Genomic DNA, 21765 nt, shown 5'->3' with positions numbered 1-21765 from the left:
ACTCGACGGGAGCTCGATGCGGTCGAAGCAGCGCGGGGAGGCGGCAACTCGAAGGGAGCTCGGGGTAGTCGAAGCAGCGTGGGGAGGCGGCGACTCGACGGGAGCTCGGGGCAGTAGGAGCAGCGCGAGGAGGCGGCGACTCGACGGGAGCTCGGGAGGAGCACGAGCGGCGACTTCTCTCAAGATCCAAATCCTACAACAGAGCCGTTGTTGCGATGAGAGATATTGCAACAACGGGCCAGTTACAAAAACTAGTGGTGATGGCCATGGGGCACGTGGCGTGCAGACAAGGTGACGGTTGCGGGGCTGTGATCTGTCGGATGATCTATAGAGTTTCCCTTTTTTTCTTCTGTTGTTTGTTTTTTATTTTTTTCAAAAATCAACTGTTGACCAACTAATTTTTTTTTCTGGCGAGGGAGTGCTTCGCTAGTGGTTTAATGGGCCGGCCCGTTTCTGTAGCTTAGCGAGGGCCAGAACTCTTAGCCGGCGCATAAGGCACCGACTAGGAGCTCCCCGCCGGCAGATCCTAAAAAAAGGAGCTCCCCGCCGGCACCGCCCACCTATCACCCCGAGCGACACGGCATTGCAACCCCAAAACTGTGTGCCGCGCGCCAATCCCGACCCCGCTTGCCCGGCCCCGCCGCCGCAGCGCATCGCCCGCGCTCCGCTCCTTCAGACGGGATTTCGCCCGAAGGCCTCTCCAGCGCCACCTCGAGAGACCTATCCACCTCGCCCCCTCTGCCGCAAGGTGAATCAAACCGATACCACCACCAAGTCTACACGCATTTGCTGACGCTGCTTGGTAGAGTTATCAAATGCTCGTCGTAGGGTTTGGAGTGCGGGTTAAAACTGCCTTGATTAGTCATGGCTCAAGAGGGTTTCACTCCTTGGTTTGAATGGTGGATTTAGGATCTTACTTACACGGGGGCCATTTTTCACACGCACATGTTTTTTTTTTTTTTTTTGGAAAGCGTTAGCTAGCAGCCTAGCACAATTCAGTGGGTTCACGGAGTCTGTAAAGTCAAAGGTACATTCTGAGCCGAAGCACCAACACTCCGAATAGTTCAGATGTGTCTTAAATGATAATGGCTTAAAATATTTACATTAAACCCAGGAATGGTCATCGGTACCCTGTTGCAGCCTACACTGAATACCAGCGCTGAAGTAATATCGAAGCTAAATTGTACTATATGGCTTGACAATTAACATTTTGGAAGTTAACTCTATAATCTCCATAAGTTTAATAGAAAGATCACAAGATTTTTTTCTTAAAATTTTGAGCCTATCATCTCTTTTATGTCATTAATATTGTTACCTGGTCGGAAACTAATCTTGTTGAATCTGCAATGACATTACTGGTGTGTTGTTTGTTGAGGTGTTGGTGGGCTAGAATAAATTTGACGTACAATATGCAGCATATGAACCAATATAAAAAATAGAGTGCTACCAAAAATAGCATGGCCCTTCTCCAAATGTTATACAAGTTATAGCGTGCTATATTCAAAATAGCGTTTTGAAAATAAAATGCCAAATGTATCCAAGGTGGATGGCTGGTCGATTCTACACCGTACGGCGATCAATGAAACATTGATCGGGACAAGGACATTGTAATATATATCCATACAGCTCTGCAAAATTGAAGATGGAAGGCCCGGGCTCTGGCGACTCCGGCTCCCCGCGGGGCGACGCGCCCGCCCTGCTCCCGCCGGCGCCGCCCGCCTTCCCGGCCCCGTCCGCTGGTGACCCCGCCGCCCCCCTCTCCCCGCCTCCCCCCTCCTCGCCGTCCCCTGGACCCCCGGGTAGGGTGGTCTGGGCGGATCTGGCTGAGGACGCCGACCGCGCCGCCAGCCGGCCGGTGGAGTGCCGCGACCGGGTCCCCCGCCCGCCCCGGCGCGCCCGCCGCCGTCCCGCTCTGCCGGCGGCCTTACTCCCGGGGGTGGGAGTTCGGCCGCCCGGACGCGGACGAGGCCTCCCCGCCGGCTGCCGCGTGCTCCGCCGGGCGTTGGGGAGAAAGGCAAGGACTTGGGCCCCGGGATTGGCCGCCGTCGCCCCCGGAACGCTGGCTGGGGTGTCGCCGGCCGAGCCGACTTTGGCCCCGCTCGCTCGTCGTGGTGCTCCTCTGGCCGGCTCGCCCTGGCCCGGCCGGCCGCGCCGCAGGTTGTCGGCTCCCCCGCGCTCTCCCGGCGCTTCCCCTTTCGCCCCTTCATTGCTTTCTTCGGCTCCTCAAGACTGTGCTGCTCGACGTCCCCCCGTCGCCCTGCCTCGCCTCGCCCCCCCTTGTCGGCCGGCGGCCGCCTTACCCGCGGCGGCGGCGGCTGGGGATGCCCAAGCCGGGTGCGTGGTTCCCGTCCCTGGGCTGGGCCGCCCGATTCTGGGCCTGCGGCCTGGAGTGGGCCTGCTCCCCTTCCCGCACCGGCTGTCTGGCCCGCCTGACCTGTCTGGGCTGGCTGGACCGCCCCAGCCCACTAGGGACCCAGCGCTGGCCTCGGCCCACCCCAGCCCCGACTGGGGGAGGATTTGGCTCCCGCGAGGGTTTCCCCTCCAGCCGCCTCCTCCCCCCGCGCCCGCTCCTCATCTGCATCCTCCTGCTCCCTCCTCCCGCCCCCGTCGCCCCCTCCGTCCCCACCTCCTGCCGCGGGCCCTCCGCCCATCCCCATGACGCGGGAATGGGGAGATGGCTCTGGGCGCCCCAAGCGCCCCCTCGAGGAGTCCCGTGCGACCTCCCGCGCCTCGCCGGACGGCCACCACCGGGAGGCTGACCTCCGTCGCCAGCTGACCTCCCAGGAGCCCCGGCGTTCCCCGACGCGCGACGCCCGGCGCTCCCGCTCCCCCGCCCGCGATTCCCGGCGCTCCCCTCCGCGCGATTCGCGTCGTTCCCCGCCCCGTTCTGACCGGCGCTCCTCGGCGCGCGGAGATGGCCGGCGCTCCCCGCAGCAGGATGTGGACCGGCGCTCTCCCGCGCGGGAGAGCCGCCGCGACCGCCCCCGCTCCCCTTCGCCCGTGCGTCGCTGTGGCCGCTCGCCGTCGCCCTCCCGGCCGCTCCCCGTTAGCGCCGAGGCGGCCCCTCCGCGCCCCTACCAGCCCCCCCCCCCCCCCAACCAACCAAGCTTGCCTCCCGGCCAGGGGGGCGCCGGGGCTCGGGGTCGCCAAGGTGCCAAGAAGAAGAAGCGGAAGGGCCCCGGTCGCCCGCCCAACCCCACGGCCCCGACTCCTGCATCCTCGGCCGCGGCCGTTTCCGCCCCCCCCCCCCCCCGCGATCCCCCGCCGTGCTTCAACTGTGGTATTGCCGGCCACTACCAGATCGAGTGCCCCAACCCGCCGATGTGCTACCTCTGCAAGGGCTCGGGCCACCCCGCGGCCCTCTGCCCGGACCGCCCGGTGTCGGAGGAGCTCATGATGTATGGCCACGGCATTGAGGGTCTCGGCTTCTTCCACATCGAGGTCGAGGACGTCCCTCCCCCATCCCCGTCACTCCTTGCGGTCATGACCATTGTGGGGGCGGGGGTCGCCTCACCGGAGATGATCGAGGCCGAGCTTAACCACCTCTGCCGCCGTGTCTGGGACTGGCAAGTGACTCCGACCTCGGACAGCTCCTTCACCGTGGTCTTCCCCGACGCCCTTAGCCTAGGCCTCTGCACCCGTAGCGACGACATCACCCTCGCCCTCAACAAGCTCGTCGTCAACATCTCTGAGCCCCTGATGGACCCCAAGGCTGTGGCCGTGCTGGATACTGCTTGGATCCTCATCGCTGGCCTCCCCGACATTGCTCGCTCTGAGAAGGTGATCCGCAGTATGTCCAAGCTCCTGGGCAAGGTGGTGGTGGTGGACGAGCTCTCTCTCCGCAAGGAGGAGGAGGCCCGTGTCAAGGTCAAGTGCCTGGACTCCTCCACCCTCCGTGCAACCGTCCGAGTCTTCTTCAACGACCAGGGTTTCGACCTCAAGATCTACCCCGAGCCTCCCAACCACATCGGCCGCCCCCGGCGCTTCACTGAGGACCACTTTGCCGGGGGAAGCGCGGACCACCGTGACGACTCCCACTACCGCCGTCCGCGCCCCTCCCGCCACGAGGACCCAGAGGACGACGATGAGCGCTCAGGCCGCAGCCGCTCCCGCTCCCCCTCGCCCGTCCCTTCGGACCCCCCTCCGGGGCGCGGGCATTCGGGAGCGGGCCGGTCGCGGGGGTTGGCCTCCGTCGAGGCGGCCCCCGCCGCGCTGCCCGACTCCTCCCCTCCTCTTCGGCCGAGCTCAGCGACTTCTCCAGCGCCAGTCTCCTCGTCCTCCCGGCATCTTCGCCGCGCTCGCCGTGCCTCTCCACCGAGGCCACCCCGCCACCTCCGCCCCCGACGGTGGCCTCTCCGCTGCTGTTGGGCTCGCCGGCGTTGGATCCCGCCCCCCTTGGGTCTGCCCCGGCTGACCCTCCTGGGGAGGATCCTCCGTCACCTCCCGCCTCTCCATCGGCTTTCGCTCCCGCCCCGGTGGCCGACCTGCCTACCCCGGACCCGCCCTCCCCCGACTTGGCGGGGTCCGGTGCCCTGCTGGCGCCACCGGCTCCAGCGTCCCCGCCGCGCCTGCTCCTGGTGGCCTCCGCTGATGTGGCCACCCCTATTGCCTCCCACCCGCCTCGGTCGGTTCCGTACGTCCGCCGGGCTCGGGCCTCGTCGACTCCGGTGACTGCCTCTTGCCGCAGTGCCCGACTCGACGCGGACCGCCCGGCCGGCCTCCCGGTTCCGTCCATCTCAGAGCGGGCGGAGATCCGGGCTGCGGCCCGGAACCTCGAGACAGGTGCGTCCGACACCCCCTCCAGTTCTTCCGTCTGCTCATTTTCTGCGCTCGAAGCGATCCCGCTGGGCCGCCTCGCCAAGGTGGCCCTAGACTCGGCTATAGTTTTCAGGGGGGAAGTGGGTCCCCCCTTAGAGCAGATTGCGGCTATCCAGGCTCGCGAGATCCTTGACGGGAAACTCGCCGAAACCCGGGCCCGCCTCCTCCGCACCCCGGCACCCCAGACCCCTTCTGGGCTGCCGGTCGAGGAAATCCGTGGTCGCACTCGATCTCGCACTGCCGCTCTTAGAGCCCACAGTGCTTCCACCTTCTTGGGGTCAAGCAGCCCCTCAATGGCGGTTTAGATGCGTGCCCTCTTCTAGAACATCCGCGGCTTCGGCCATGACGGCCGCCGCCGCCAGCTAGTTGAGTACATCCGTGACGAGCACATCGACATCATTGCCATCCAAGAAACCATGCGCATGGATTTCTGTCTTTCCGAGCTTGACAACCTTAGCTCCCACCTGTTCGCCTGGCATTGGCTCCCTTCTAGTGGGAACAATGGCCACTCGGGTGGCATCCTCTTAGGTGTTAAGGATGCCACCTTTGAGGTGGGAGGTATGGATCGGGGCGAGTTCTTCGTTAGTATGGAGATCTTCGAGCGTGCGCTCAACTTTAAATGGGAGGTCATCATCGTCTACGGACCGGCAGACCACAGCCGCTCCCCGACCTTCCTCGCCGAGCTGCAGCAGAAGATCTCTGCTTCCCCCCTCCCTGTTGTGGTGGGAGGTGACTTTAACCTCATCCGCTCCCCGGATGAGAAGAACAATGACCGGGTTAATCGCCCCCGGATGCAGATGTTTAACGACTGCATCGCGGAGCTGGGCCTCCATGAGCTCGAGCGCACGGGGGCCCGGTTCACCTGGACTAACCGCCAGGCGAACCCGACGTAGTCTGTCCTTGACCGCGTCTTAGTTTCCCCGGAATGGGAGCTCAGATGCCCCTGGCCTCGGTTCAGGCTATTACCAGGATCGGCTCTGATCATGTTCCTCTTCTCCTCTCCTCTGCTGATGAACGCCCCCATCCCCCCTCGGTTCCGGTTTGAGCTCTTCTGGCTCAACCAGGCCGGGTTCCGCGAGGCTGTTGCGGCTAAGTGGACCGCCGTGCGCAATTCCCCTCACCGCGCCATGTCCGCGGTGGACTCCTGGCAGTTCTGCGCCAAGCTAGCCCGCCAATTTATGAAGGGATGGGGCGCGAACCTCGGTCGTGATATCCGTGACCGCAAGAAGGCCCTCCTGAGCGCCATCCAGGCCCTGGATGCCCGTGCTGACTCGTCCGGGATCTCCCCGGATGAGTGGATGTTGAGATATGATCTCGAGGACCAGCTCTCGGTCATCTATGCTGACGAGGAGGCCTACTGGCGGTTGCGCGGCACCCAACGGTGGGTGCTTCAGGGCGACGCCAACACGGCCTACTTCCAGGCGATTGCCAACGGCCGGCGTCGTCGCAACTCCATTCACTCCCTGTGGGAAGGTGATACTCAGCTTGTTCGACCCTCGGACATTCGTGCCCATGTAGACGGCTTCTATAAAGCCCTTTTCACCCCCACCCCTCGGGGTGGGGCTGTGCTGGCCCCCGATATCTGGTCGGGTGCCCAGCTTGTCTCCGCTGAGGCAAATGCCGCTTTGGTGGCGCCTTTCTCGCAGGAGGAGGTCCTTGCGGCGATCAATGGAATGAACCCCTCCTCGGCTCCGGGCCCGGATGGATTGCCAGTCCTGTTTTTTAAAACATTCTGGCAATCCATTAAACCGGAGGTCATGGACCTCTTCGACGAGTTCTTCTCTGGGACCATGGACCTGGGGCGCCTGAACTATGGGATCATTACCCTCATCCCCAAAGGTTCCGGGGGCCTCGGACATCCGCCAGTTCCGCCCGATCACCGTGATTAACGTGATCTTCAGGATCCTGGCCAAAGGATACGTCAATAGGGTGACCCTTCTTGCGGACTCTTTCACCCACCCCAACCAATCCGCCTTCATTCAAGGCCGATTTATTTTGGATGGGGTGTTGGTCTTTCACGAAGTCCTCCACGAAGTCCGATCCAAGCACCACCGCGCGGTGTTCCTTAAGCTCGACTTCCATAAGGCCTACGACACGGTCCACTGGCCCTTCCTTCGGGAAGTATTGCTTCGGAAGGGCTTCGACGACCGCTGGGTGACCCGCGTTATGCAACTCGTCACCTGCGGTCGGACGGCGATCAACATTAACGGCGAGATCGGTCCCTACTTCCCCACCCTATGTGGGGTGCGCCAGGGTGACCCGTTCTCCCCATTCCTTTTTAACATGGTTGTCGATGCCCTTACGGTCATCCTTGATAAGGCCAAAGCCTGCGGCCATATCCGGGGCGTTGTCCCCCACCTAGTGGACGGAGGAGGGGTTTCCCTCCTCCAATACGCGGACGACACCATACTCATGGTGGAGGGCTCCGTGTCCGACATCGCCAACCTGAAGTTCCTCCTCCTGTGCTTCCAACAGATGTCCGGCCTCACCATCAACTTCGACAAGAGCGAAGTGATGGTCCTCGGCTACCCCCCGGACGATGCTTTGTCCATTGCGGACCGGTTGAACTGCCGCCTGGGCTCCTTCCCCACGACTTACTTGGGGGTGCCCATTAGTGACTCCAGACTCACCGTCGCGGATCTCCGCCCGACGGTGACTAGGATGCAGCACAGGGTTGAACCCTGGAGGGGACGCTGGCTGTCGAAAGCTGCCAGGGTGATTCTAATCAACTCCTCGCTTGCCAGCCTTCTCTGGTTTCTCATGAGCTTCTACAGCCTTCATGAGACCCTCCATCAGGAGATGGCCAAATACCAGTCGAGGTTCTTCTGGGCTGGTGAGGGCGACAAGCAGAAGTACCATATGGTGAGCTGGCCCGACATCTGCAAACCCAAAGACCAGGGTGGCCTTGGGATCCTGTCATCCCGACGCATGAACATTGCCCTCCTGACCCGATGGCTGTGGCGTATTGCCAATGGGGAGGGAGGCCTCATGCTCACCATCATCCGTAATCAGTACCTCCGTGGCCAACCTCATGCCTTTTGCCAACGTACGGGTGGATCCCAGTTCTGGCAGTCCGTGATCCAGCTTCTGCCCGTACTACGCATCGGCACATCCATCTCGGTTGGCTCCGGGGCCTCGACCTTGTTCTGGTTCGACCGCTGGCTTGGGGACTCCCCCCTGGCTGCGCGATTCCTAGAACTATTTGCCATTGCGGCTGGCCCTCGGGTCTCTGTCGAGACGGCCCTTATTGACTTAGGGCGTCTCGCCTTCCGGCGCCCCTTTGGCCCCCTCGAGGTGGCCGCCTGGGACTCCCTCCTCCAAGACATCGCACTTATGCCGATTAACATCGAGGAGGACCGGGATGTTCTTTCCTGGCGCCTCGAGCCCTCTGGCCGCTTCTCCACGAAGTCCCTGTACGGCGCCATTGCTCCCTCGATGGCCCCGGAACCATTTAGCCTGATCTGGGACATCCGACTTCCGCTGAAAATCAGGGTCTTCCTGTGGCAATGGATCCGTGGACGCCTCCCCTCTGGGCTTGAAGTCCTCAAGCGTAATGGCCTGGGTGATGGGATGTGCCCCATCTGTGGCACGATTGAGGATGCTAACCACATCTTTTGCTCGTGCCACTCGGCCCAGTTCCTTTGGGTCTGCTTCCGCGAAACGGTTGGCGGACAGTGGTGTAATACCAACTTCCCCGACCTGCTTGCCGAGCTCAACGCTTCCCCTACTCGCTACCGCCATATTAGATGGTTGTGCGTTGGGGTTCTCGCCTGGACGCTTTGGAACATTCGCAATAAGCTTGTTATTCAGAAGGTGCCTCTCCGACGTGCGAATGACGCAATCTTCAAATTGTGTGGCTACCTGCAGCTTTGGCGGCCGCTTAGCCGCCCCCAGGACCGGGACGTCATCACCACCCTCCTCTCCGATCTCCGCTCGATGGCGCTCCGCGTGGCTCCCCCGCTGCCACCTCCTCCTCCTGAGCCTGACTAGACCGCCTGGCGGCTGTATGGCGTGTGTGTTTTGGGTTTAGGGCTTGTTGTGCTGTGCCCTCAGCATTGACCCTTTCTTGTACCTTTTGTTCCTGTGGGCTTTCGTGTGTGTGTGCGTGGTTTTGTGTTGGACCTTATTGGATGCTTGTGGTGCGGTTGGCTTTATAATATAAAGCGGGGCGAAAGCCTTTTTGGTAAATGTATCCCAAAATAGAGAGAAAGCAAGCATGTCTGCTCTAGTTTATTATTGATTCCATCAGCAAAACCTAAGCAGTGGTGAAAGATAGTAGTGACCGCAGTTTGACTGAACCTTAGCTTAGCTGCTAGTAGCTCACTTGTTCGTGAAACTTTGGGCCTGCCTAACTTTAGGGAATTTGCAAGCTTTCCACGAGTTAGATTTTCTAGACGAAACTGCAAATGTTGTGCCCACCCATAACTACTATCCTAGAGCAGACAGAATATAAATACAGAAAGCTACTACTATCTTGGTGATCTAGGCCCTCCATAAAAAAAGCCAAGATCCAAAGTTAGCCATTACAAGATGGGAACTGGGGATACTAAATAGCTTTTAACCAAAATAACATGGTTGCTCACAAGACCAAATTAGTAATCTTTACTTCTATTTCGATATTTCTGCTAAATGGTCTTAGAGCATCTTCTAATTAAGACAAGCAAGACCTAATTTACCTAGATAAAAACCGTCAAACAAACTCATAATATCTGTACTAATCAAAGGCCAATAGTGCTGATAAAACTCTATAGGGAAACTATCTAGGCCAGGAGCCTTATTACATTTCATTTGAAAAGTAGCGTTTTTAACTTCCTCTACAGTAAAAGGTGCATGTAATTTGGCTCTATCACAATCCTCTAGAACATTTTCCAAAGGAACCTCTATAGAAATATGCACACTATCTTCTACAAGGCCAAACTATTTTTAAGAAAATTAGTAGCATATCAAAATCTCCTCACCGCCCTGTACAATCACCTCTTCCTGATGCAAAGAAATACACATGTGATGCTCAATTATATAATGCAATGTGATGCTCAATTATATATGCAATCTGATATTCAGTGATTATATAAGTTTTAGAGGTTTGTAGTAAATCTTGTTTTTCCTATTCTTACCACTAGCTTTAGAAATAAAATAGGAAGTGAGAGAATCTCCTTTAAGAAACTCAGTCATCTTAGCACTCTGAAACCACTTGACCTGCTCCTCTTTCATAATGCACTGTTCACTCAACTGCTTTCTCAGATTAAAATTAGTCAAATCTAGACCATTTACCTCACTGTATCTATGGATACTGTTTTTTTAAGAAACACTTATAATTAATATTCCAGCCCTTCAAAGTACTCCTCAAAGTTCTTGCTCTATTCTGCCCACCTGTCCAACAATGGTCTTAGAATTGGATGATTGCAATACTTAAAGCAAGATCCAAGAGAAGTAACTGGCTCTATTGTATCTGATATAACCCCAACTAGCTAGGTACAACAGAGTAGCAGATAAACAAGTGTTGATACAAGAAGTTGCAGGGTTATGTTAGTAAAAGTGACACTAATAATCTATTTAGAATTAGCAATAGTGTTGTATTTCATCAAGTCAATTGTCCAAATAAAGCTGGTATTTGTGTGCTGAAATCCTCAATGACATTAGTGGTTTGTTTGAGGTGTTGCGCTAGACTAAATTTGACATACATGTATATGAACTAGTGAGTTTTGCAAATTATTTGGGGGAGGGAGTGGGGATACCTCCCATAGACTACGCACTGGATCTACTCATGCTCACATCTCATAAAAATTGCTGGTCTTTTAACATTTTGATACTAACATAGAAAAATTGCAACCACATACTTGTCTCTTCTCTGTTCTTATGACTTTGTCGTATTATTACCGCTCTATGGATTGTAGACCTCATTTATTTGTTTCCTTGCGTTCCTTGTCAATCCACATCTGGGTCAAAGATATAAAACTTTAATTAATGTTTGTTCCTACTTTTGAATTGTGAAACTTAGCTCGTGCCGGTACAAATCCGTGTTGTGAATAAGTATAGTGGTTTTGAATAATTAGGAGACAGAAAAATAAATACAGATACAACCTAGAAACCTACTATACTGCTTATCTTAGATTTCTTGACCTTTGCATCACTGCAATACATATCCAGCAGTTATATGAATAAACTACAAGCTTGGTACACTTCTATATACCGATAGTGCAACAGGAGGAAAAATAGCCCATTGTCGCCGTAAGTTTAGATGATCTGATTGCCATCCTTGCTTACAGTTCTAATTCAAATACGAGTGCTCTATTCTCATGGAAATACTTAGTTCTGGTTGCCTCCTTGTTGCAAACTAACCAAGCTATAATATGTTCCAGAGGGACCCTTTGACATGAGGGATGAGTGTGTGCCCTTCTCCACAACAATTCCTTTGTCGAGCACAGTGATGAGGTCACAGTTTTGGATTGTGCTGAGCCTGTGTGCCACCACCACACTTGTCCTGCCAACCATCACTCTGTCCAGTGCCTCCTGTACCACCTTTTCGGACTGGCTGTCCAGTGCACTGGTAGCCTCATCTAGTAGCAAGATGGCCGGGTTCTTCAGGATGGCACGGGCAATAGCAATGCGCTGCTTCTGCCCTCCTGACAGCTGAACACCTCTCTCGCCACACCATGTGTCATATCCATCCTTGAGGTTGCTGATGAAGTCATGTGCATTGGCGGACCTTGCTGCATTCTCAATTTCTGCCTCACTTGCTGTTTCTGTGCCATACACAATGTTCTCTCTGATTGTGCCAGCAAATAGCGTTGGCTCCTGGCTGACCAGTCCAATGTGCCGCCGCAGGGCTCGAAGATTATATGTTTTGATGTCTCTGCCATCAATTTTTACCATTCCCCTCACCGGGTCATAGAATCGCTCTATAAGCCCAATGATGGTCGACTTGCCAGAGCCACTTTGCCCAACCAGGGCTGTTGACTTGCCTGATTGGATGCTTAAAGAGAATCCTTTGAAGATGATCACATCTGGCCTCGACGGGTATGCAAAGTCGACTCCTCTGATGTCCACTTCACCTTTAAGCTTCTCTGGCTTGTATCCTTCAGGGTTGTCAGGGTCGATTTCTGTTACCCGGTCGAGAACAGCAAACACCGAGGCGATTGCATCAGAACCCTTAGCTAGGTCTGTTGTCATGCTACCTGCATCAGCAATCACACGCCCTGTGCTTACTAGAATCATGAAGGTCTGGAAGAGTGCCTTGGCAGTAATGTGGTGCTGAGCTATGAGCCGGCCACCAAACCAGAAATCCAGGGCCCATGTGCATGTCATCAGGCTCATGGAAGTGCCAAGGCCAAGGCCTGCAATCCACGACTGCCGGATGCTTTCCTTCCGTGGGCCGTTCTGTGCTTGGTTGAAGAGGCCTAAGATGCGGTCCTGGGATGAGAAGGCCGTGATTGTGCGTAGATTGGAGACAGCCTCAGCAGCTAGCTTGCTACTTTCGGATTGTGCCTGTATTGATTTCTTGGACATGCTCTTGAGTAAGACACGACGAGCATAGAAGCAGACGATGATGAGAGGCTGCACTGCTATCATGACAAGGGCCAGGCGCCAGGCAATGACCAGACCCATGGTGCAAGCAATAAGCACCGCAGAAACTGTTTGGATCACCAGCGCCATACGGTCACCCACTAGAGACCTCACCTGTAACAAAACACAAAATCATTATGCAAGGTTAGATGAATTTCCATTGAAGTATCAACATGCTTAATTTCTGTCTAGTACTTACCACGTTGGCGTCCTTGGCAAGCTGTGAGCATATGGCACCGCTGGAGTTTTCATCACGGTCAAACCATCCGATCTCGAAAGTGAGGATTTTTGTTAGCATCTGTTCCCTGATCCTCTTGGTGAGGTATTCTCCCATAGCACCAAAGTTGTAATGCTGTCCAATATTGATCAAGAACGAGAGCACTGCAAGGGCGACAAAGATGAGAGCGTAGGCCCTTGTTTTGTCCCTGATCTCGTCGTGATCGGTCAAGAAGTAGACTGAGATCATGCTTCCCATGGCGTATGCATAAGCAGGCTGGATGCCTCCGAACACAATTGCACTGAAGCCTCCCATAAGCGCCTGCCTCCACTCTGGTGAATTAAGCATAAGCAGCCTTCTGAAGGACGGCAGTGGAAGCTTTGCCTCCTCAGTGTGGTCAGCATCGCCTGCATCACCCAATGAACGGGCTGAGCTTGACCTGCTAGCCGCGGAGAATCTCCTGCTCATGCTGTGGCTACTGGACTGCCCCACGGCAGAAGTACTGCCGGCTCCACTGACCTCATCAACCTCATTCGATTCTCTAGTCTGCTGAAGGCGAACTAGAGATGAGTAGAGGCCATTCTCATTGGCGATGAGCTCTTCATGGGAGCCCAGCTCCTTGACCTCGCCGTACTGCATGACAGCAATCATGTCAGCATTGCGGATAGTGGAGAGGCGATGTGCAACGACGATAGTCGTCCGGCCTACAGAGGCCAGGTCGAGTGCCTCCTGTACGACACGCTCTGACTCAGTATCCAATGCACTGGTGGCTTCATCAAGGAGGAGGATCTTGGGTGACTTCAGGATTGCTCTGGCAATAGCAATCCTCTGCTTCTGCCCTCCGGACATTTGGACACCACGCTCACCCACCTGTTTTTGTTTCAAGCACGGTTAATACCAGACTATTGGAGTGTGAACCACAAATTTAGTTCACAACTTCACATAAGAAGGAAAAATAGGAAAGTATCAATAGCTTAAGATGACCTAGTTTCTTGATGAGCTAACAATTCTAATCCTTAATTTCTTGTGACAAGTACATCAAATTCGAAGACACATAAGTGAGTTTTATTTTGGTTTCAAACTTCTGTATGTACAACTCTCCTTTTCATTTCAAAACTGCATTCTCACTAGAAGAATATTCAGAAATGCCTGTGTGATACTCCCTTTTTGGAAGAAATGCCTATGATCCTATGCACAAGTACAGTAAAAAATATACTAATGCAGCACTGGTATGTATACTCCAGTCTGTTTGTTTACATACTGCTCGGCCGTTCCTCCATTGATTATAAACATCTAATGTTGCCACCTCAAAGTTGAACCTAGCTTATCTTAGACATCTAGCTCAGCATTTGTAAAATGGGTTATCATATTCATCCATATATGTAAATTTACCCTCCCTACATACTGTGCCCAGAAAATTGAGCACATAAGCTGTCAGTGGTAGTCAAAAGCGTTGCAGGGAATAAACAGCAACTTTAGTTGATAAATACTCCCTCCGTCCCATAATGTAAGACGTTTTTTGGCTCTAGTGTAGTGTCAAAAAACGTCTTACATTATGGGATGGAGGGAGTAAATGATAGGCAGGAAGCCTTTGTTCTGAAAACCTAGAGACCTCGTAAACATCAGCATCGGAGGAATATAACAGCGTCACTTTAAGTATGAAATCATGTTTGTTCCATCAATATTTCGGCTCATTATTTACCCCTATGGCGTCAATTGATCATGGACAATGATAGTCACTGAAAGTTGATCCAAGTATGTGTTCATACAATATTGGATTCATTTTTTCATTCTCAGAACTAAGTCATCCTATCCTTCCATGTTAGTTGATCCTGGCCGGAATAGTGGTTCAGAATCAAAGTGGTAAGCGTCCTGAAGGCCATTACTCTTCTTTATCCTATAATATTGACAATTGACATGGACATTAGTTATGTGGCTATCTACTTTAACATCATCATACTGACCATATACCTTTACTTTTGCAGATTTGGATTCTTATTTTTCTTTTGTCTTCCAAAAATGCACTTATCCGTCGTATTGTCACGACTTGATCATATATTCTCAAGCCATACACTTACTCGCCGCAACCACATTAAGGTAAATCTGACTTCTGAAAACAATCACTGGCAAACCATGTTTTTTTTCCAACACAATATTTGCATATGTGATATGTGCACTGTGCACTGGTTACATTGGCAAGCTTGTTCAGTTAATAAGTGTACAGTGTTATTAGTGTGGTTTGTAGGTACAGTGGAAAGATTTAAGGTGCCTATCATTTTCATGGGACACTTTACTGTGATCTTTTCATAGTTCTTGAACAATGGAAATGGAAGTTGAGTACATGGATATGAACTGGTAGATACTCAACAGGGAGGGCAGCGTTTTTAGTGCCTATCAGGTCATTGTGTTAGCTGGTTCGCCCACATCAAAATCTAGTGCGTCCTAATTTTATGCGCCCCACAGCAGGTTTGCACACAGTAGAAATGGTAGTGGTGGGGTTTCTGGCCATGAATGAACTTTTGAGGTTTACATGCATGCCACTTGGAGTTCGAATCATCAGGGGATCTCTCATTATTAGCTGGGGGCTGCATCTTGAAGAAGACCTATGTTGGAACAGCACAGTGGCTGGAAAAAGACACACCCTTTTCCCTTTAACGCTGAGTGAGAGTTTGCAGTGACCGGCGGCAGCGGACCAGATCAGTGATGCTTTTTCTGAATCGTTTTTGATTTTTTGGTCGATTAAAGTTGCCTTTCAGAACCAGCCATGGCACGACACGTACACACGCACGGCGCACGGGCACTTTCTTCTGTCAGATCTCTGCCTAACATATTGCTGTCAAAAATATCAGTTTTGCTAGAACTCATCTAGATGAGATATAGTTTGGTCTCATTCACCTTTTATAGCCATTGGATGTGATGCTATAAGATGCGTGTGTGTTGACGTGGTTTGTACCTTTTCTTGTTTTCAAGGTGAATGAGACCAAATTATATCTTATCTAAATGAGTTCTAGGCACTCCCCAAAAATATTTAGTGCATGACAGGACCTGGGTGAAAATCCTGTTTGCTGGGAAAGTTGGAACACCATAACTGTTGGCTGGCAAGCCTTTTCTTGTTACTAGATTTGCAAAAAGGCCTCCTAGTTGCTTGCCGGCAGTGCCCACCGACCATGGACATGGAGGCACACACCCTGAGTGGTGGGCCGACGAGCCTCCCTTTTCCACTTGGGTTTCACCACTCTATGATTCCTAGCCCTCGCCATCGGCCATATTTGAAACTGCAAAGCGAGTGCTTTGAATTTCCATGCCATCTCCACTCGAACCGAATCACCGTGAAGGGGTGTTATAGCAGCCTTAGAAGTAATAGTACCGACTTTGAGCTAACAGGGAAAAAAAGATGAAATTTATTGGGCAATTTATGCTGGATTCTAACATTTGACCTTAGCTTATAATTAAGCTTATGCTGCCATTTAGAACTCATGCTGCCATGCAGTACGAGTATTTGGAAGACATCTGGTACAATATTCTTTCGGTACTGAAAACGATTGAGAGATCATAATGCACTGATTTGTTGTTGCCCAGAAGTGGATGGGTGATGTGTGGCAGGTCAGGTCTTCTGGAGAAGAACTAAGTGGAGAGGAACTGTATGCTGAAGCTGAACTGGTGGCAAGGGTGGCTGAACTGTATGCTGAAGCTGAACTGGTGACGGATGATGCACTTTATGCCCACGCACCACAAGGCGGCCACTCTCCTTCATCCCAGAGCAATGTGCCGCAGTGAAATGTTTTGTACTCCCTCCATCCCAAAACAAGTGTCGTGGTTTTACTTCAAATCTGTTCAATTTAAACTAAAACAACGACACTGATTTTGGGACGGAGGGAGTAAATCGTTGCTTAGAGCTTTATGTTTTTGTTTTTGTTTTGTCTGATGATGCACCTTAGTTTGCGTGATTTCTTGTTCATTAGCTTGCAGACTTCCACTGCCTGACTGGGTCCTCAGGTTTTCATATGTTTGTCAGCTTTAATTTTAAATAACTTTTGTATGTAATGAACTCTTTTGTTGCAGGATGATATGGTAGCTTTCCAGTGCCTGACTTGGTGTTAAAATTTTGTGCATATGCGCATCTCCAGTCTTGGGATCCTTGAGGTCGCTCCAAGGGTACACTTCTCACACTGCAAGTCTCCATCCAAACACCTACTACATGTGTACCCAATATGGTGTTGTGTGTGCTACTTTAATCATGGGCATCGCTTCCATTCTGCTGACTTCGTTCAACTGAGTCCCCAATTTGGAACTTGGTGCAGGAAGGGCAACATTCATGGAGACTGGATACTGAGCGGATCACTTTCTATGTGATGGCATATAATGATACTTATTGCGCGTTTGCTATTCTTTAGGCGTCCGAAAAACATTCAGGCGCCAGTCGAATCTGCGGAGCCTCCGAAGGTGAGACGGGGATGCGGGAGCCGACACTTCAGCCGGCGTCGAAGGGTGAGTCTACGGGCAGACACGGGAGGAGGAAGAATATGACTCTGGCTGTGGGATGTAGATCGGACGGTTGAGGGAAATTTGATTGAACTGGTTTCTTTTCTAGACGACTTTAGTGCTCCCTCAGTCTCAAAATGTAAGACGTTTTCTGATACTATTTTGATTTTGAGACATAAGAGAGAGTATTTCCTTTTAACTGGGTCAACAAAACTGAGGGGTTGCATTTTGGTGGGACTGAGAACTCGACAGGATGATGAGCTCCTTCCGAATCCCGGATTGCGTAAGGGCTTTTCTTCAGAGGCAAGGGCCATGTTCTCTGCCCGTGGCTGGGCTACACGGACCAGTAGAGTGCTAATGCTTACTTTTTTTTGAACTAAAAAAGATTTTATTCCAGTGCTAATGCTTACTTAAAAAAGGGTGACCACACTAGAAACAAAGGGTGCTGCTACTTTCAGAAAACAATCAATAAATGCCTTATTCCATAAAAGGAAGGCACAATTCGCAACGTACAACGGGAGGAGTTGGGATTCCAGGGCCACACGCCGCGGCTGCCTACCAGTAGTATTCCTGTTCAATTAAACTACGAGGAGAATTTCGCTGTGACATGTTCAGTTATTCTGTTGGTTAGTTTGGGCCAGTTTGTGGCAAAATATCAAGGTGAATATGGTTCCACGCGCACCATTGGGATCTTACTATTCATCAAGCAATGTCTTTTTTCTAGATTATCATGGATGTCATTTCGATCTATGTTACAACAAAATTCAGTACTACTACTTTTTTAATTACTGTTCATGGGTGCATGTGGAGCCATGCTCCAAAAATTCCCGCCCCGTTTGTGGTACTGCAGGGGTATGGAAACGGAAGCACCTTTATGGTTTACATCCCTTCTTATTCTTATCTTTTCCAGTTCCAGTAAGATCTTTCTTACATATACATACTCCATAACTAGGCATGTCCATGTCAGTGCAAAGTAGAGCTTCCATTTTTTGGGATGGTGCTCTATGATTTGTATATTGTTGATTTTTCTTTAGAATCTAGCCTTTAATAGTACGTTTTAAAACTATCTGAATCGTATTCCTTTCACTAATAGTAATCGATTGGGTATTCGCTCTTGACTTTTGAGAGAAACTACACATAGAGAGAGCAAAGAAAGAAGGAAAAGGAAACAACATCATGAAAATTCTCGCCTTTTTACCGCATTTTGTGTGACTCCGTACTCTAATCCACCGAACATGTTAGAAGAAAGTTCGCGGAGAAAACAACTCGACGAATCGCATAGGCATTTCGCAACGAGAACAAAAGTTGACGAAAAGGAAATCGACAGCGACTTGCAAAGAGGAAACAGTTCCCATGGATTGCGAATCACGGTACTAGAGTAAGAAAAAAGTTTGTAGTAATTCAAAAAAATAAAATAAAAAAAAGTTTGTAGTAATTGATTATTACCTGTGTGTCGTAGCCCTGCGGCAGCTGGGAGATGAAGTTGTGCGCATTGGCGGCCTTGGCGGCGGCGGTGACCTCATCCGGCGTCGCGTCCTCCTTGCCGAACAGGATGTTCTCCATGATGGACGTGGCGAACAGCGCCGGCTCCTGGCTGACCAGCCCCATCTGCGCGCGCAGCCACTTGAGCCGAAGCCGCCGGATGTCCACGCCGTCCAGCGCCACCTCCCCGCCCAACGGGTCGTAGAACCGCTCCAGCAGCGCCACCACCGTCGACTTGCCGGACCCGCTGCTGCCCACCAGCGCCGCCGTGCGACCCGCCGGCACGCGCAGGCAGAAGCTGGAGAAGATGGGGCTCTCCGGCCGCGACGGGTAGCAGAACTCCACGTTCTTGAACTCCACCTCGCCGGCCACGTTCGCCAGCTCCTCCCCGGTGTCGCTGCCCGAGTCGATCTTGGGCACCCGCCGGATCACCGCCAGCACCCTCTCCCCCGCCGCGCTCGCCTCCGAGAAGTACTTGACGTTCGACAGCCCCGACCCCAGCGCCCTGCATGCACGCGTTTCATGGCTCCTCGTTAATGGCGGCGCGCGCGCGGCTATGTATCGTGCATGGACATGGACCGGAAACTAGATTACTGCTACGTACAGGCCGCCGAGGATGATGGAGGCGGAGGCGGCGAAGACGGTGCCGCCCTGGTAGCCGTGGTACATGACGAGGCGGCTGCCATACCAGACGTTGAAGGCCCAGATGGCGAAGGTGATGCCGTTGCTGCCGACGGCGATGCCCTTGGCGAGCCCCTGCTTGATCCCGAGCCGCGTCGACTCCTCGAGCGCCGCCGAGAACTGCGCCATGGTGGCGCGCTCCGCCGCGAAGGAGTAGACGGTGCGCACCGACGAGATGGCCTGCTCGGCGACGGCGCCCGGGCGCGTGTACTGCTCCCTGATCCGGCGCGCGAGGCCGATGAGGATGCGGCCGTACATGAAGCCGGGGATGATGAGGAGCAGGACCGACGGCAGCGCCACCAGGGTGAGCCGCCACAGCAGCGCCAAGGCCACGGCGTAGCTGCCGAAGAACATGGCGGCGTTCATGACGAAGTTGGGCACCTTCTCGCTCAGCACGTCCTGCACCACCAGGCTGTCGTTGGAGACGCTGGCGATCACCTCCGCCGTCGACCCCACCTTGAGGTCGAAGTACTCCACGTCCTGCCGGAGCACCGCCGCCAGGTACCGCGCGCGCATCCGGGACGCCTGCCGCTCCGCCGTCCGTGACCAGCAATACCCCTCTGCACACGCATGGATCGCATTGAGAAATGCATGACTGCATGTACGCCATTGGCACGGCATCCAAACATATTGTCGTTGTCACTCACCTAGGAACGCCATGACCCAGCAGCCCAGCGCCAAGAAGACGAGGTTCCTCGCGTTCTGGCCCATCGAGTGGATTCATTTCAACACGAGAATTGCATGTTAATATTCTCGTCATGGCTGCCACGGCCGGCTGAACAATGGGCGGAAAGAAATGTCGAAGTCGTACCTCGTCGATCTTGGAGCTGAACTCCTGGAGGAGGTCGGGGCCGCTGCCGAGGTCGTTGAAGATGCGGCTGGTGATGAGCAGCATCGCCGGCGTGGAGACGCCGTCGCCGATGGCGCCCACGAGGCCCAGCACCATGAGCGCCACGTCCGCTGCGTCCGCGTGCATGAACACCGACACGAGCGACGAGCCGAAGGGCGCCTTCTTGGCGTCTGCCGCGCCACCCATGCCCGGCGAACCCGCGAGCTCGCTCGCTGGTTGCTTCTGATGGGGAGTTTTACTCGATATGTTGACTGACTCTAGGTTGGAGTATAGAAGTATAATCCGGCGGCCTCCTTTTCAGGTCGTTTAATTAGGTGGTAGACTCTGACTTGTCTAGCCAAGCTTGTCCGCCGGAGGAGAGAGGGATGGCTCCGGCTGGCTTATATATAGGGCGCCGGGCAGCAGGTGCATGCGCGAGGGAGTTATCCTGGACCGGAGTACTTTTCTCTTGATGATTCCCGCCCGGTCCTGGGAAATTCTGTTGTTGCGTCGACGCAAAGAACTAACTGCGGCGCTAAAAGGCTGGCCCTGAAAAAAATCTCCAGTACGAGGCTTTGCCTCAACAGACTTCGTGCGTTTGAGCGTACCGCTCTTAAATTCGCGATGTTATTAACAGCCACGCCTAACTCTTAAACTAGCAGAACAAATGCTAATCAAATTCGTGCGTTTGCTACTAGCTATAATGTATATAAATAATTAAATAAATGACTAAAGTCATCTCAAAAGCTCATTTCTTCCTTATACGCCCGGATATGTTTTAACATCAAACAAGCGTTAAGTATGTCCCACAAAATTAAACCTTCTGGACCGTTCGGTCCCCCCAAATACAGACCATATGTTGAGGAGATACGTGGTTGTCTGGACTATCCTATATGTTATCTCCAGGGAAAATATCAGGTGCTCCCGGATCACCTGATGATAAGGTGCTCCCGGTGCATCTCGGCCGTTGGATCATCAATCGAATGGACAACATTTGGTCAATGTGAATTTTGTAGAAAACCCCAAAACATTTTTGAAATGACGCTTGAATCCACATCCCGTGAATATTGCCTGTTGGATCACGATCCAATGGCCGAGATGCTACCGGAGCACCTAAGATAAGGTGCTACCGGAGCACCTGATATTCACCCGTTATCTCCAACATGCAGATCCAACAAAAAAACCCCATACCATGACGCACCCTTACTTTTTTTTTCTGTCAGACCCTTGCCTTCCTGCTCGGTTTCCCGCTAGATATTTCTCGCTGGAGCCTCCTCCTTAAAATTAGATAACGCTCACCTGCGAACCAACCTGTGGTTGGATGGTTAGAGGGACTATGGTATCCCCAGCCCACCAGGGTTCAAATCCTGGTGCTCGCATTTATTCCTGGATTTATTTCAGGATTTCCGGCGATGCGCATTCAGTGGGAGGAGACGCCCGTCGACTACGATGCGCCTACGGTGACTTCGTAAATATCAAGATGATATGCCGGCTCAGTCTTTCGAAGGTGCTCATAGGGATAGGGTGTGCGTGCATGCGTTCATAGAGGTGAGTGTATGTGCGTGTATATGAGCGCTTGTGTCTGTACTGATTTTAAAAGATAACGCTCACCTCACCTTCACCGTGCATTGAAACAGAGATGAAAATTTTCATGTTTACAATATAATAGAGTGGGTTAAACACATCTTCTACT

The 21765-nt window shown here is 52.9% G+C and overlaps 1 protein-coding gene and 1 long non-coding RNA gene across 2 annotated transcripts; one reads left to right on the top strand and one right to left on the bottom strand.

The window, feature by feature from the left end:
- The first annotated feature begins 392 nt into the window (after positions 1 to 392).
- On the top strand, positions 393 to 17279 carry LOC109754594 (uncharacterized). Its single transcript, XR_002230741.4, has 4 exons — positions 393 to 748; positions 14584 to 14695; positions 16661 to 16753; positions 16900 to 17279. It is a non-coding gene; the product is annotated as an uncharacterized lncRNA (long non-coding RNA).
- LOC109754592 (putative multidrug resistance protein) lies at positions 10894 to 20447 on the bottom strand. The gene is made up of 6 exons (XM_020313508.4): positions 20055 to 20447; positions 19891 to 19945; positions 19167 to 19803; positions 18527 to 19067; positions 12581 to 13468; positions 10894 to 12495 (listed from the first exon to the last, which is right to left on the bottom strand). Exons 1-6 carry the CDS (start codon positions 20277 to 20279, stop codon positions 11125 to 11127), a joined length of 3717 nt encoding a protein of 1238 aa, XP_020169097.1. The 5' UTR covers positions 20280 to 20447; the 3' UTR covers positions 10894 to 11124.
- Between the last annotated feature and the right edge of the window lie 1318 nt (positions 20448 to 21765).

Source organism: Aegilops tauschii, chromosome 6, assembly GCF_002575655.3.
Source record: "Aegilops tauschii subsp. strangulata cultivar AL8/78 chromosome 6, Aet v6.0, whole genome shotgun sequence".
Classification (NCBI taxonomy): domain Eukaryota; kingdom Viridiplantae; phylum Streptophyta; class Magnoliopsida; order Poales; family Poaceae; genus Aegilops; species Aegilops tauschii.
This window is presented reverse-complemented; position numbering and strand designations above follow the sequence as displayed.

What these genes read in the sequence shown, in the direction of transcription:
- LOC109754592 (XM_020313508.4), bottom strand. Translation starts at nt 20,279, where the DNA reads ATGGGTGGCGCGGCAGACGCCAAGAAGGCGCCCTTCGGCTCGTCGCTC. An exon ending in TCAGCTCCAAGATCGACGAG is followed by an intron (nt 19,946 to 20,054) that starts GTACGACTTCGA and finishes TCGATGGGCCAG; the next exon opens with AACGCGAGGAACCTCGTCTT. An exon ending in TCCATCATCCTCGGCGGCCT is followed by an intron (nt 19,068 to 19,166) that starts GTACGTAGCAGT and finishes GCGTGCATGCAG; the next exon opens with GGCGCTGGGGTCGGGGCTGT.